Here is a 14,708-nt window from a genome sequence, read left to right as displayed (position 1 = left end):
TCTCTGGAAGCGCTTAAGGAAAGACTGGATGTCGCACTTAGTGCTAAGGTCTAGTTGACAGGGTGGTGTGTGATCACAGGTTGGACTTGATGATCTCAGAAGTCTTTCCCAACCTAATTGATTCTGGGACTCTGGATGCAAGCTGCACAAGGCCCTGAGGGAAATTCTCTCAGGTAGAGAGTAGACAGTAACCACTGACTACTGCTCCAAGCTCTGGCTCACTGTGAGCCTGGTTGTTTTCTGGGAGCAACTGAGCTACCACAGAAGCCACATCACACTGGGGGTGTCTGGGGCACCCCCAGGGCAGGAGGCAAGGATAGCCACAGCCCACACACAGCCCTGCTGCTGAACCAGCACTCCTGGCTTGTTTGTGTCCAATGGGTTTATGGGTCCAATCTTAGCTTTTTACTTCTATTAATTTCCCTAATGCAGGAAATCAAGTGAACAAGCATAGGTGGTGACTCCCATAATCCCATGGCTAGACCTTGCCACAGGATTACCACGTCCCAGCCTCCCAGCACAGGAGAGCAGCCCTGTCCCTCCTGCAGAGACCCTTGCCTCAGTGTGCTGTTCCACAAGTGGGTTCTGTCACCCAGCGTGCAAGAAGCTAATCCACACATGGAGGTGAGATATTTCACAGAACCACAAAGTTATTTGGGTTGGAAAAGACCTCCCAGGTCATTCAGTCCAACCCATAACCAAACACCACCATGTCAACTAGACATGGCTCTAAGTACCACATCCTGTTTTTCCTTAAACACTTTCTAGGGAGAGTGACTCCACCATTGCCTTGGGCAGTCCATTCCAATGTCTAATCACCCTTTCTGTGAACAAATTCACAGAAATGTATAAGCTGAACCTTCCCTGACACAGTTTGAGGCTATGTCCTCTTGTCCTGTTGCTAATTGCCTGGGAGAAGAGGCCAACCCCTGCCCCTGGTTGTAGAGAGCAGTAAGGTCACTGCTGAGCCTCCTTTTCCCCAGGCTGAATCCCCAGCTCCCTCAGCTACTCCTCACAAGGCTTGTGCTCCAGACCCTTCACCAGTTCCATTGCCGTTCTCTGGACACATTCCAGCACCTCAATATCAGTATTGAAGTGAGTGGCTCAGAAGTGGACACAGGGCTTGAGGTTTGGCCTCACTTGGGCCAAGTACAAGGGACAATCACTTCCCTGCCTGCCACTCCAAGATCATCGAGTTCTACCACTGACCAAACACCACCATGACAGCTAGACCAAAGTTTTGATATGTCCAGTTGTTCCCAGAACACCTCCAGGGACGGTGATTCCACCACCTCCCTGAGCTTGTTCCAATGGCTGACCACCCTTTCCACGAAGAAATGCACAGACTCTGGCTTTCTGGATTCATCACCCACTGCCCATCTCTGTACTGATACAAAATTAACAAATATGAGGACTCTGTGTGTGGATCTGCCTCACACGCACCTGGTGGCACAACTAAACTTATGGGACAAGCGGAGGGGACTGTGCTGACCCTACCAGGCCAGGGCAAGGCAGGGCAGGATTCCAGAGCTGGAGGACAGTATTAAGCTGTGCCAAGGGAGGTTTAGGTTGAACATCAGGAGCAATTTCTCCACAGAAAGAGTGGTCAGGCGTTGGAACAGGCTGCCCGGACTGGTGGTGCAGTCACCGTTCCTGGAGGTGTCTAAGGAAAGCCTGAATGTGGCACTCAGTGCCATGTTCTAGTTGACAGAACGATATTCGGTCACAGGTTGGACTCGATGATCTCAGAGGTGTTTTCTAATCTCATTCACTCTGTGACTCGTGATTCTGGGGAATCACAACCACCCCAACACAAACGTCAAGCCCACGCTGTGCGCATGCGCCACGGGCCGCCCTGACGGGGGCCCCACGCGCGGCTCCCCATTGGCTTGCGCGCTGCCCGCCGGTCCGGCCCAATGGCAGCGCTCGTTGTTGAGGGGTGGCGGGAAGAAGGCGTTGCCGAGGTCCCGCCTCTTCCTTTCGCCGCCGCCGTCCCTCGCGAGCGCACGTCCCAGGCCGCTGTCCCGCGCCGCCGCCGCCGCCCAAGTAAGCGCGCGCTGCGCCCTCCCCGCTTTCCCCCCCTGTGCGGGAATGGTGGCGTCCGGCCCACTCGCGCCAGGCCGCCGCCGCCCGCGGGGCTCGGGCGAGATCATTCGGGGCGGGGGGGCAGGAGGGGAGAATGGCGGCCATGTGCTTTCGCGGCCTGCGCTGGGCGGGCTGACGCGAACGCCTGGGCGGCAATGCCGCGGTGTCGCTTTGCTTCGGGAGAGGGGCGCGGTGCCGGCGCGGGCGGGAGCGTGGCCCGGGCCGCCGCATGCGGGCCCCGCGCTGGCACAGTCTGGGGAGCGTGGCCTCGCGGGCCGCGGGCTCTCGTTTAGAAGCGGAGTCAAAGAATTACGGCTCGGAGGGAGAAGGGATGAGCTCCCTCCAAGCATATGTAACTTGGCTATGCTGAAACTCTGCTCCTGTCTGCAGGATGCGTTACGTCGCAGCTTATTTGCTCGCTGTGCTCGGAGGCAATGAGTCCCCCACGTCCAAGGACTTGAAAAAGATCCTCGACAGTGTCGGCATCGAGACGGACGATGAACGCATGAACAAGGTGGTGTTGTTTCTTAATTCCAGGTGTTCCAGCCAGCATCAGACATTGGAGCTGTTTCCTTGGCTTCAATGTTCCCGGTGGCTCCCTGTTGATCTTCTCTTACGTTGTTCAGACATTTGCTGATTCTTACCAGTGTGATTTCTAAATATTGCTGAGCCAGTCATAAGTTTTTACTTTTGTTAAAAGTCTTTGTCATTCAACACCTATCCTCTGCAAAGATCTCTCTCATTTGTTGCTGACTTCTGGTAGTTCAGTCTAATCATCCTCATTGAGATGGTGGCTGCATGTAAGGATACATTGAAAATGTTTGAACATCATGTACAGTCTGCACTGAAGGTTCACTTCTTATTTTTGATCAGTATCAATTCAGACCTAATACTTTTGAAGGCTTGATACTCAGTAATACATTCTTATTTAGTATGCTGCAAAGGAGCATTTGTTTCCTCACCAAGAAGTGTAGGCAAATGCTAACATCGAGATTAAAGGTATTTGAGGATAATATATAAGAAGATCTTGGAAATTAATATCAAAGTGGTTGTGTTGAACAACAGACTTTTAAGAGTATCTTAATTAGAATATTTTATTGTGATACAATAAGTGTTTAGCCTTGTGGACCTAAAAATAATTAGGCATGGCGGGGAAAAATCCAAGAGCCAATAAAATGATCCTACCGCCTGTCCCCTACTCGTATGTGAAGTGTTTCCAGAGAGGTAAGAGAAACTGCTTCCCCAGTGTTTTACTGTAGGCCCAATGTGACAGCGGGTTGGCTGAGCTGACAGCATCCTTACTGTGGTTTGGGATATTGGTTTGAACTCTTGGTGCTCCTGTTTAAGAGCCAGGCCTTTTGCTCCTTTAGGTTTAATATCTTAATGAATGGATTGCTTTCTCTGATCCTTCAGTATTTGGAAAGATGTTCTGGAATCTGTTTTGGTCGTAATTCATTTTTGCATTGTCTTATCTTAAGCCTGTTTAAATGTAGTGAGGTCTTAAAAGCACCTTTCTCCTGGATGGAGCAGTCATGCAGGCACATAGTTTCACACATCCTGTGCTCTGTGTAAGCAGAAGGTGCCTGTTAAAAAGCTCTTGACTAAAGTCCTTTGGCTTTGGCCACTGACTCCTGATAGCTGGGACTTGCCAGTAAGTTCTGGAGCATTATTTTTAAGTGCTTTAGAAATTTTGGGGTTTGTGTTTTGCTTTTGTCATCCCTGTTTATATAACACTGGTAGTAAAATTAAAGTTGAAACTCTGTGTTCCAGGGCAAGGTTATAATAGCTTGGCTTTTAACATTTAGTAGGGCTAGGAATGGGACAGTGGTTTTGGGTTCAGAACTCAGAGCCTCCCAGGGGGCATTAAGCAAGAAATGTAAACAGTCCCTCAGTGGCTTACACTGTTGGTGGGGCTTCTTAATTGGTTCCACAACATCTCTGTATCCTATTTTTTTCAAGGTCGTTGGATTAATTATGAATTCAGTAACAGATTTCATGAAAATGTTTAAAGTACAAATGCTTAAAACTTAACTGAAGTTTTCATGTCAGTGTTCTGTTCCTGGCACTGAGAAGTAGGGAATTTTGGGGCTATATAAGCAGCAGGATGGGGGTGCTGCATATGATGATTATGTGTAGCTTATTCTCATATTTGGGAACTCTAACATTCTAAATTTTACAGGTTATTAGTGAGCTGAATGGAAAAAACATTGAAGATGTAATTGCCCAGGGTAAGTAGAGTCTCTGAGTGACCCAGGTAATTGCCTCTGTTTCTTGGATAACCTAGACCTGAGAGTGTAGAATTGCTGCCAAGTCACTGACTGTTCAGCATCATGGATCACAGCTGAATTGAGTGGAATCAGGTCCATTCTAATTCCCTGCAGGCCAGTGCCAGTACCTGCTGGGTTTCGCTTGTGGACCACATTAAACCAGAGAACTTAAGCATGTATGAGCTTACTGATAGTCTGCTCATGACCTAGTTTTCTGGACATGTTGATAAGAGACTGAGCTGTCCTTCGGGTTCTCTAGGAGATGTTTTGTGTTTTACCCACTTGTGTGCACCAGTGATGTAAAGCATGAAGAACAGACCGTTGGCACTGGGGTGCAGCTCCACCCTCTGCAATGAGCACAAGCCTCTCCAGTGCATATCCTTGAGAGCTCTTGTAGAGCTCTCAGAGTCCAGCATTTCCTTTTCCCTGAGACAGAACTCTTAAGGGCTAATTTCCACAGAAACTTGTGCTCTTACTGAAGCTGGAACTTTTCACATGAATTGACTGGGTCATAGGGCTGAAGTAAAGCAGAACTGAGGTTGTGCAAAGGTTTCTGAATAATTATTTATTTAATTTTTTAAAGTGTATAGGCACAAGGGAATTGGCAGGCATATTTTTGCTCAAAGGTTGCCAGGACTTTGCCTGGCCTTGTGGTCAGGAGCAGGCACTGGACATTTCTATCTGTGGTTTGAAAGACCTAAGAGAGCTATTATACACGAGGTTGCAACACACACTGTCTCTTTCTGTAATACTTTAAATAAATTGTTTCTTAGAACATACATGCATATGAAACATGTTTGTTTACTTTGCTAGTTTAATTAGATCATGAAGTAACAGGGAATTATTTAGAAACTGATTCCCAGAAACTGGAATACAGGCAAACATAGTGGGTACGTCACCTTTGAATGCCAAGGGAGCCTTGGTATGTGAAAGACAAGAGGCCAGAGAGCTAGCTGGCTTTCCAAATATGAGCAGAAATCAGAAGTCTCAAAGGAGATGCAATAGGGTTCGTAGAGCGCTGAGAAATTTGTTTAAAAAACTGTACTCTTTGCCAGAAAATAAATCAATCTTTCCCTTTCTCTCCTGTAAGTGTGATCCAGTTATGCTCTGAGTTCTCTTTACCCTTAAAGGGGAACAAAAAAGGAGCAGTGCTCCTGATATGTTACTTTTGAGGTACATTATCACTTTCTGGGCTACTATGTGGTATTTAGAGAACAATGTGGGTGTGCAAAATTGGATGTGTTTGCTGCTATTTTTATGACAGCTTTTGGAAAAAAGACAGACTTTGTGTACAGAAGAAAACTTAATAATATGCTGCCAGTATTCTTGGGATAAGTCTTTGTGAATCTTACAACGCCTGAGTGTTTTCCACAGAGCAGTTTTTATGTACCATGGATACAGCCTCTTGTTCCTTAGAGCAAATAGTGACAGGTTCAATCCATGAGACAGGATCTGTTTTTTCTGCACTCTTCCATTTCCCCTAGTATTTGTGCTTGGGATGAGCATGTAAATAAATACCTTCTCTTGTGTCCCATTCAGGTAATGGAAAACTTGCCAGCATGCCGGCTGGGGGAGCAGTAGCAGTCTCTGCTGGAGGGGGCTCTGCTGCTCCTGCTGCAGCTGCTGCCCCTGCTGCTGGTGAGTATGAGTGGAGAGGTGTGGCTACAGGGCAATTCCTTTTGTCTCTGGTAACAGCTCAGCAACTGAGTCCACCTTTCAGGGCTTCCCCACTTTGGCAGTACAGTATATGATGGAAATGTCAACTTGGAGGTTACTTTTCCTTGGGACAGTGAGAGGCATTTGCTCTTTATCTGCCTCAGGATTCTTGCTTAGAACCGAGAATCAAAGAGACTTGGTAGTATAAAGCACATCCCTGCAACAGTAGTGTCTGTACCTGTTCAGTGTATTTGGTTGCTGGAGAAAAATGAATGATGAACCCTGTCGGGTCCAATACCAGTACACAGGGGAACTGAGAACACCAAAACTTGTATCTTGAAAATCTGTGGTGCAGTGTTAATACTGACCATTCACTTGTTTCCTGTTTTTTGGTTTTTTTCTTCAGCTGAGGAGAAGAAAGAAGAGAAGAAGGAGGAATCAGAAGAATCTGATGATGACATGGGATTTGGCCTCTTTGATTAATTATTTGTTATAGAGAAGTTATTAAAATTCTTTGTTTTAAAGTTTTTGTGTTTGTTATTATTACCATTGGATTCAGCTTGGATTCAGCTGTTCTTAAAATAGCTCTGACACAGCTTTGATTTTTATCTCTGTCTGTAGTAAGTGTGTGTATTTTCTGACAGACCACAGAACTCAGTTCTGAGTACTGAGGAAATGGCAAAGCTTGTGTAAACCTGGATGCTTGTTTTGACACTGCTGTTTCTTGAACATTGTGTGGAAACTGAATCTTACTGATATTAGCCTTTTCCACAGTATTTTGTTCATGGTTTCTCAGTGAGGTGGCTCATCTATTCAGCAATAAAAGGACTTAGTTTTCCAGGATCTATTTATTCAGTTCCAAAATGTGAACTGAATGAACGGCAGGCCTGAATTAGTCCAGAAGCACGATTTCAGATTTATAGTAATTTGGTGTTTAAGTATTTAAAAACACCAATTTCATTACTGTCAGATTTCTAAGATCTAGGGACAACACCAATAGAGTTGTTAAGGTTTCCTGTTACATCCATATGCTTAACAGCATATAAAAAAAAACCAAACCCTGACTGCATCCTGCTTTCATGGGACACAGATCAATGCAGAGCTGCCTTTCCTGGCAGCTGAATGGCTGTTCTGCGCTATCAGGACATAAATTGCACCTTTATCTAAACAAAGAAACGTGAGAATGATGTTTTTGGAGAACTGAAACCTCTCTGGCATGCCAAGAAGAACGTATCAGCTTGAGAGGAAGGTAAGTTTTGCTTTGTTTGATAAAGTGTCTTCTGCTAGAAGATGGTTACCCTGACTTGTGGAAGTCATCTGTCAGTGTACATAGGTAGAGTAGAAATTGCATGTGTGCTAGGTTTGTGGAAGTAGTCAAAAAGCTATTCCTGCAGCCTACTGTACTGAGGAGCTTTTCTAGTGTAGTTGTTTCTGGAGAAAAGTGATGGCTGATACAGCTGTGTTTAAATGAGTCATTGGACAAAGCATGGCAAGTACTTCTGGGAGTAGAGGTGGGTGAAATCCAAGTAGGAAAAACTCTGTGGTGTACTGAAAGAAAACACCCAATACTTGACAGTCAAGCAAGAGCAGTTAGAAGCTGGAGCCTCAAAATGGCCATGATTTAAGCAACTAACACTTGCTGCCCCTCTGTCCCTGCTGCAAGAAAAATGTACAGGAGGTAACAGTGCCAATACCTTTCATCTACTTTGTTAAGTGCCAGCCTGGTGATCTGATAGTAATGAAAACCACTCATTGTTCACTCTAGTTCTCTGTTAGACTCGTAGTGGCAGTGGTTCAGCCCTGGAATCGGGGAGAGGTGGGGGCTGTGTTGCTTTTGGAGATTTCTGCAGTTCAGGTCATGGAAAAAAAATGTCTCTTGGATGTGGTTTTATTGAGAGGTGCCTCTCCTCCTCCCCAGTAGTGCCTTGCTTTGCTGCTTCTAGAGCACCAGCAGTGTTTACACAGGAAGGGACTGCCCTGGCACACCACTCAGGGTTTTTCCATGCACAAAGGAATTTGTTTGAATGGCACAGAGTTATTTGATGAGTTTGCTGTGCCTAGACTTGTGGGATGAAAGCTGTGGTGCCAGCTGCTGGCTACTGTGATAGGGGAGGAATACAACTAAATCTGGAGTAACTACTTTTTTCACTGTGTTTTTCTCTATCTTCTCCATATGACCTTTTAACCTTGGATTATGGACCTGATATGTGGTGGGTGTCTTCTTAAAACCTTTAAATTCCTTTGTGAAAGTGCATAATTTTATGAAAACTCAGCCTGCTCTGGGGAAGAGGACAACTAATTGGTAAGCTGTTCTGAGAAGAAACTTCTAGGGGCACCTCTCAGGGAAAGCACTGAAAATAGAGCTCTCATCACAGTGCCACAAGGAGACAGTGTAACATAACCACCTCGTAGGTTTTCCTTGAGAAGGTCAGGGCATGGCTCAGCTCTGCTCTGAGATTTCATGCACATTTTGCAGAATTTGCTAAAACCTGCAGAGCGAACATTTCTTCTGAATACAAAATCAAACCTATTAAGCTTACTTCCCCCTTCCTTACCTATTTATGAAACTGGCCACCTGATGGCTTTGTACATGAGCAGTGATGTGCCTGGAAATCAGTTGCACACTTGTTTGGTGCTCTGCATGGAGTTCACCACTATTATTCTGATTTCTATGAGCTTCAGCTGTGAAGGAGATGGGATCCCTGCTTCTCCTCTGGAGTCACTGATCTGAATTTTCAAGTCTCAGTGATGCCCTTTCAGACTTACCAATGATTTCCAAAGGCAAGGGTACTAGTGAGGTGGGTGCACTGTAGTCCATGATTCTCTCAGAGAAGACTAGTGCCTGCTAATACTTGGACTTGTGGCCTAGTCCCTAGTTCCCCTTACAGAATAAATTTTACCAAGAGAAGATTTTTTTCCTGAATTCTTCATAAAAGATATGCTCAAGGGCATTGAGGTGAAAGGGAGGGATCATCTTGTGCCTAGAGATTACAATGGTAACTGATCATTACCAAGTTGACAGCAGGGGAGAGTGATTTAGTCATAGGTTTGACGTTGAAACGTGAGGCTTTCCTCAGTGGTGCACAAATGCCGTGCCATTTCAAATCAGCTCTCAGTGAAAATCATTTCTTATAAACATCGTGGGGCAAGGAGAGGGAGGAGACAGCTCCACTACTTGGAAAGCAGAGGGGATGTCCTGGACACTAAAGCAGTAACAAATGGCTCCCTGGGGCCACTCTCAACTGGTTTCACTCTTACTACCAAGGCCCAGTTTTGCAAGCTGCTACATGCAGGCAGGCCTGCTGAACTCAGTAGGTTTGACTTATGTAGGGGCAGGGATGGCTAATTTTCTTTTCCTAGAAGAAAAATCCAGTCCCAAGAGGGCAGGACCGCTCCTCTGCCTCAGGAGATGCTCCTATGAAGCAAGTGCCAAGAGTCTGCTATGGAATGACAGTACACAAACATCACAGGTAAGAAGAAGACATATAACTCCAGCTTTCCAGTGATGTTAAAAGCACTTGGGTTCAGTTCATGGCTGGCGTGCCTTTCTAACTGACTATGGACAACAACACGAAAGTAACATTCTGGAATCAGCATGGTAACAGGCTGCCTTTCATCTTTCCTTGAATTCCCAGTGGCCAGCAAAAACACAAGGTATTGGCTGAAAAAGCAGAGATTGCTTGTATCTTATTGTCTCGTAGGTACTAACAGCTCAGCATTCATTAGGCTAGAAAACAAAAACACAACAAGGAGAGATTACATGTGAAGCTGTCTCCCATGGCATCTCAACTTGTAGGACCACGAGTGGACTTGAAGAGTTTCAGTTGGAGTTTGACACATAGGAAAAGCTGCCTTGTAAATCTTGCTGATCTGGCTGACTGCTGCACTGTGAGCAATAGCAGAAATACAGCACTTTTTTACTGGGGGGAAAGAGATTAGTTTTGTGGGTTAATTTATTTTTGAGAAAAGCACAATTGTTTGTCAGCTTGCTAGTGCCAGTACCCAGGCAGCACTCCACAAGAGATTAGTGTTCACATGGTTCGTTTCATGGACCTGTTTCAACAGGGCAGCATTAACCTCCTCAAATAAGTAACCTTGAGGGCCAAGGGAGACTGATGTAAACAACTCAGGATGAGATTGCTCTTGGGAAATCAAGTGAAACTAACTCCAACATTGTCGCAGTATTGTTGTTTCTGTTATCCAGACGTGCTAGGAACGTTAAGGCTTGTGAAATGCTGGAAAAAGAGGGAGCAGCATTGGCTCCAAAATGAAGATGTTCTTGTAGTTACAAGTGTTTGGAGATATCTGCAGACAAGGCTCAGTGGTCAGTTTTGCCACAGACTTCTGCTAAAGTTACAGCCCAGTGACCAGTTCTTCTGTAGAACCATCCCTGTTCCGGAAAAGGTGAGACAGGATATTTCCTTTGGGTTTGAGTACATGAAAATACCTTTCTGAGTCATCAGAAGCATGGGGTGGAAGCTCCATGATGGCCTTGGTGGTAAGGGCCTGTAAGAGAGTCAAGGCTCAGGCAGGCTCACCTCTCCTGGTGGAGGACTGACAGGGGTTACGTAACCACAACAAATGCAAGGGAGGAAGTAAATTACAAAAGCAACTAGAGGTATGAGAGGAAGGGAGAGAAGAGTGGGTATAAAGAGAGGATTAATGTAAGCAGGGTGAATTCTTTATGTACACCAGGATGTTAATATGTAAAAAGGGTAGTTTGTGGCAGCTAGGTAAGGTGGTGGGCTTGGGGGCAGGACCTGAAAGAAAGCTGAAGCTGTACTCCTACCTGTCTGATGAAAGCAAAGTGCAAACACTTAATGAAAAAGTGCTCTGTCTGTAGAGGTTGGAGTATGATGTCTAACTTGAGCTCAAATATTGGACTTATGCTAAGGTTACCTGCTGAATTTAGTTGCTTCCATCACCTGACTGTGAGGCATTAAACAGCTGTTCTTGCAACCTGGATGGCCACTCCTTAGGGAGGGTATTAGCCTCCCTCATATAATTTGAAAGGATATTTGGAGTGGAAGGAACAGGAAGAGGGGCTACTTGGATGACCTCCACTAGCATAAAAGGTGAAAGAGCTGTTAAGAACAGGTATAACACAATCCCAAGTGAGAAACTTCTGACCAGGTCCAAGAAAACTAATTAAAATTGCTTTATGCCAAGATCAATTAAGCTGTTTTTTAAACTTTGATAGAAAGTGCTTTTCACCCTATGTTGCTCCATTAAAAATTTATGCCTTTTATTTTGTATCCCCCAAACATCCCTCCTGCTGATCTTGCTTCCTAGCTTCTCATGCTTACCTTATGACTTGGATAATAGTAGTCTGTACTGTTTATGGCAAGGGGATCTTTACAACTTCTGAAATCTATTTTGATGATCTACTAGCACTGGCCTCTCACCTAGTGGTGCTCTGTGGTGACCTTATGCAGAAGTACTGCTGAAAATCACAGTTGCCCTGATTAAATATAAACATTTTGGTGAGCTTAGAGACACGTGGAGCAAAAAATGTTGAGAAAAGTTTAGCAAAGGTAAATAACTCTGTGTGTTTTGGTGATTAGCATACAACAGTCTACAACTTCCTTGTGAAGGGAAGGGGCAGACACTGATCTCCTCTCTCTGGTGACCAGTGACAGGACTTGAGGGAATGGCCTGAAACTGTGTCTGGGCAGGTTTAGGCTGGGTGTTAGAAAAAGTTTCTTCCCCCAGAGGTTGGTTGAGGACTGGAACAGGTTTCTCAGGGAAGTGGTCACAACACAAGCCTTAACAAGAGTTCAAGAAGTGTTTGGACAATACTCTTGGGCACAAGGTGTGACTCTTGGGGACGTCCTGTGCAGCACGAGCTGGACTCCATGATTCTTGTGCGTCCCTTCCAACGATTCTATGAGTTAAGAGGCAGAGAAAGCTGTTTGGGACTGGACGGAGGATTGCCTTTTTCCCAGTTCTTGTCCTGTTGCTGTCACACGACCTGCCTCCTTCTGACTCCTTTTTGTGAAAGGGGAGAGCTTTCCCCGTTCTCTCACGTTTCTTGCCCGATCCCTGAAAAACACAGGCAACCCCAAGGAGCAGACTCCGAGAATCGGGATGTTCCGTGAGGGAAGCACAGCCTGCTGCCGCGGGACAGGGCGAGCTGCGGGGTGCAGCGAGCAGCCCTCTCCCCCGAGAAGCTGGCTGGGCCCTTGCCGCTGCAGTGGCTCGGTAGCTGCGGCAGCCGCAATGCCCGGGAGGAGAGGGGTTCACCGGAGGAAGGGTTGGCAGGAGGGGCCGGGGCTGCCGAGGGGCGGGCCCGAGGGCCGGGCCGCCGCATATAAACTCGGCGACCGGCACGGCTCTGCCAGCGGCAAGTCTTGCCGTGTTTCCTGAGCCTCTGCTCGGCAGCAGCGCTGCCCGGCTGTCCCGCCCGTCCCGAGGCGGTGCGAGAACAGACCCGCGGCTGCAGCTCTCCGCCGCGGCCGCTGCTGCTTCCCCCCGGCGCCCTCCGCCTCCAGCGGGGCGCGGAGGCCATGTTCCCGCTGGACTCCACCTGGAATATCTCCTTCGCCGGCTGCGGCTTCCTGGGGGTCTACCACATCGGCGTGGCCAGCTGCCTGCAGGAACATGCCCCGTTCCTGGTGGCCAACGCCAAGAAGGTGTACGGCGCCTCGGCCGGGGCGCTCACCGCCACCGCCCTCGTCAGCGGCGCCTGCCTCGGTAAGCGCGGGCCGGGCTCGGCGCTGCTTCGCTTGTTCCTTCGTTACTGCTAATTTGTTAATTGGAGCAACAGCGAGGGGATGTGGGTGTATATACATAAGTGCATGTAAATAGCGCTGCGCCCTCCTCCTGCCGAAGTGCGAGCAGCGCGTTGTTTTTAAGGCCTTTCCCCCCGCCCCGGTCCCTGACGGGTGGCTGAGGTCAAGGAGGCCCTGAACCATCGGGAGGTCAGCACAGGGCCCTGGTTCTGACACCCACCCACACAGACACACATAACGGGGACTTGCTGGGCTCGGTGTGTGGGTTTACCTTGCTTGGGTGTAGGTCTGCTGGGGCTCTGGGTGAGGAAAGGAGGCCGTGTGTGCACCGGCCCTTGGTGGCTGTGATGGAGGTGAAGCGGCTGGAGATGGAGACACTGAGTTTGTGTGTGCGGATGGGAGCTGGGCAGCATCTCGGAGTAGCACAGCCTTCAATCTGCATATTTATTTCTGGAGGAGAGTTATTCCTTGGAGTCTTGGGTGCTGAAGAATTCTCTTGCCCTGTGCAAGAGCTCCAGTTTAGCTAGATTTTATCTCTGCTTTCAAGTTAAGGAATAACTTTAAAAAGTTATCTATGAAGCAAGCACATAATGTAGTATGTCCCTATGCCTAGGGAACAGCTGAAGAAAACAGTCTGTGGTGCCTCCTGGATTTTTACCGTTTTGCATATGGGAGGAAGTAAACAAACACGTGTTAGGGTCTGTATTTGGAACCTTTTATGTTGAGAATAACAAATGCAGAAAAGTTTCTTAAGCTTGAAAGGGGAATGTGATATGAGAGAATCAGGTATATCTATTTAGTCTCAGAGAATTATGAGCCTCTCTGAGAGCCAAGGGCAGCCAGAGCTGTTTACTGCTTGAAGTTCTCTCACCTGGACAGGCATTTTCCCACAGCACTCTTTTTTGAGATGTAGCCCTGATGCAGCAAAAGTTAGCATTTTCTGTGTAGTTAGGTTTGAAGTTTCCCTTCCTAAGCATTTTGTTTACAGAAATGCCCAGTGAAGTGCAGATGTAACTTCTGGAGCTCTTAAAAGCTGTTCAGACCCCAATCTGAGATCTCAAAGGTTGTAGTGGTGCCCTGGTGCCAACTTTTACTGTGGACAAGGGATAAAAATCCCTAATCTCTTCCTGTATAGGGATCCATTTGTAGGTAGCTGCCAGGGATTTAGTCGTTTGATTGCTGTTGCTTCTGTTGAAAACCTGACTCCCCAATTAGTTCCCTAACTGGGTGATCCCTCTGCCACTGGAAGGTGTGGCACAAGTGTGAGACAGGCTGACGGTAGTCCCCAAATCGTTTGCCTTACTCAGATGCCATCCTGAGTGCTGAGCAATCCCGTTATTATGTCTGCTTTGTCCTTGCTATTTATATGTCCAGAGCATCCATGGTGTGCCAGGCACTGCCCTGAGGGAGGCATCCAGCCTGATAGAGAACTTTCTGTGAATCAGAATAGGTTTTCCCACTCCCTGTGAGGTACAGTGGGAGGCATTATTAAGAGGACTGGGTTAGGGGTCACCTTCTGGGAAGCGTTCACCTACCTCCTGAAGGAGGGCAAACCATGCTCTTTGAAACTAACCAAGGCTTGGGTCTTGAGTGTTCCAGTTCTGTCTTGTGTTCGACTTCTCTGGAATTGTTTTCTTCTGACTCACCTGTGTGACTGACATGTATCTTGGGTAGAGAGCAGCTCTAAGGCAACAGAGTTGACTTCTGAAAGTAAAAGCACACGGAGTGCGTGGCTGGGCTGTGGTATCGCCGTACCTTGTCCATGTCATAAACCCTCCTGACAGTGCAGCTGCCAGGCAGAGGTCCAGAGGTTAGAATGAAATCATAGAGGTAAAGGAGGACAGGGCAGAAAGTGCAGCTAAGCCTGAACTAGGAGAGCGGTTCTTTCTCATATAGGCTCTTGTAGGGTCCTGAGCACCTGTGTTTGCTGTGCTGCTGAGAGCAGGTGGTAGCCCGTGGGCTTTGAATC

At 47.1% G+C, this 14,708-nt stretch overlaps 2 protein-coding genes and 1 non-coding gene across 3 annotated transcripts in view; all 3 read left to right on the top strand.

Annotated features, from left to right (window-relative positions):
- Positions 1 to 1,915: 1,915 nt before the first annotated feature.
- Positions 1,916 to 6,532, top strand: RPLP2 (ribosomal protein lateral stalk subunit P2). The gene is made up of 5 exons (XM_056493263.1): positions 1,916 to 2,046; positions 2,476 to 2,599; positions 4,265 to 4,313; positions 5,892 to 5,990; positions 6,415 to 6,532. Exons 2-5 carry the CDS (start codon positions 2,477 to 2,479, stop codon positions 6,489 to 6,491), a joined length of 348 nt encoding a protein of 115 aa, XP_056349238.1. The 5' UTR covers positions 1,916 to 2,046; position 2,476; the 3' UTR covers positions 6,492 to 6,532.
- LOC130254570 (small nucleolar RNA SNORA52) lies at positions 4,444 to 4,576 on the top strand. The gene has a single exon (XR_008840759.1). It is a non-coding gene; the product is annotated as a small nucleolar RNA SNORA52 (small nucleolar RNA).
- A 5,769-nt stretch (positions 6,533 to 12,301) lies between the features above and the next one.
- PNPLA2 (patatin like phospholipase domain containing 2) overlaps positions 12,302 to 14,708 on the top strand; it is a 29,023-nt gene continuing 26,616 nt past the window's right edge. Inside the window, exon 1 of the mRNA XM_056491942.1 lies at positions 12,302 to 12,701. Within this exon, the coding sequence (XP_056347917.1) occupies positions 12,515 to 12,701 (187 nt within the window). The 5' untranslated portion in view covers positions 12,302 to 12,514. The remainder of the gene's footprint in view (positions 12,702 to 14,708) is intronic.

This window comes from Oenanthe melanoleuca, chromosome 5 (assembly GCF_029582105.1).
Source record: "Oenanthe melanoleuca isolate GR-GAL-2019-014 chromosome 5, OMel1.0, whole genome shotgun sequence".
Classification (NCBI taxonomy): domain Eukaryota; kingdom Metazoa; phylum Chordata; class Aves; order Passeriformes; family Muscicapidae; genus Oenanthe; species Oenanthe melanoleuca.
Note: the sequence above shows the minus strand (reverse complement) of the source record. Positions and strands in the feature narration are given on the sequence as shown.

Coding starts and splice junctions, on each gene's coding strand:
- RPLP2 (XM_056493263.1), top strand. CDS start 2,477: ATGCGTTACGTCGCAGCTTATTTGCTCGCTGTGCTCGGAGGCAATGAG. Junction 4,314..5,891: donor TGAAGATGTAATTGCCCAGG/GTAAGTAGAGTC, acceptor TGTCCCATTCAG/GTAATGGAAAACTTGCCAGC. Junction 5,991..6,414: donor AGCTGCTGCCCCTGCTGCTG/GTGAGTATGAGT, acceptor TTTTTTCTTCAG/CTGAGGAGAAGAAAGAAGAG.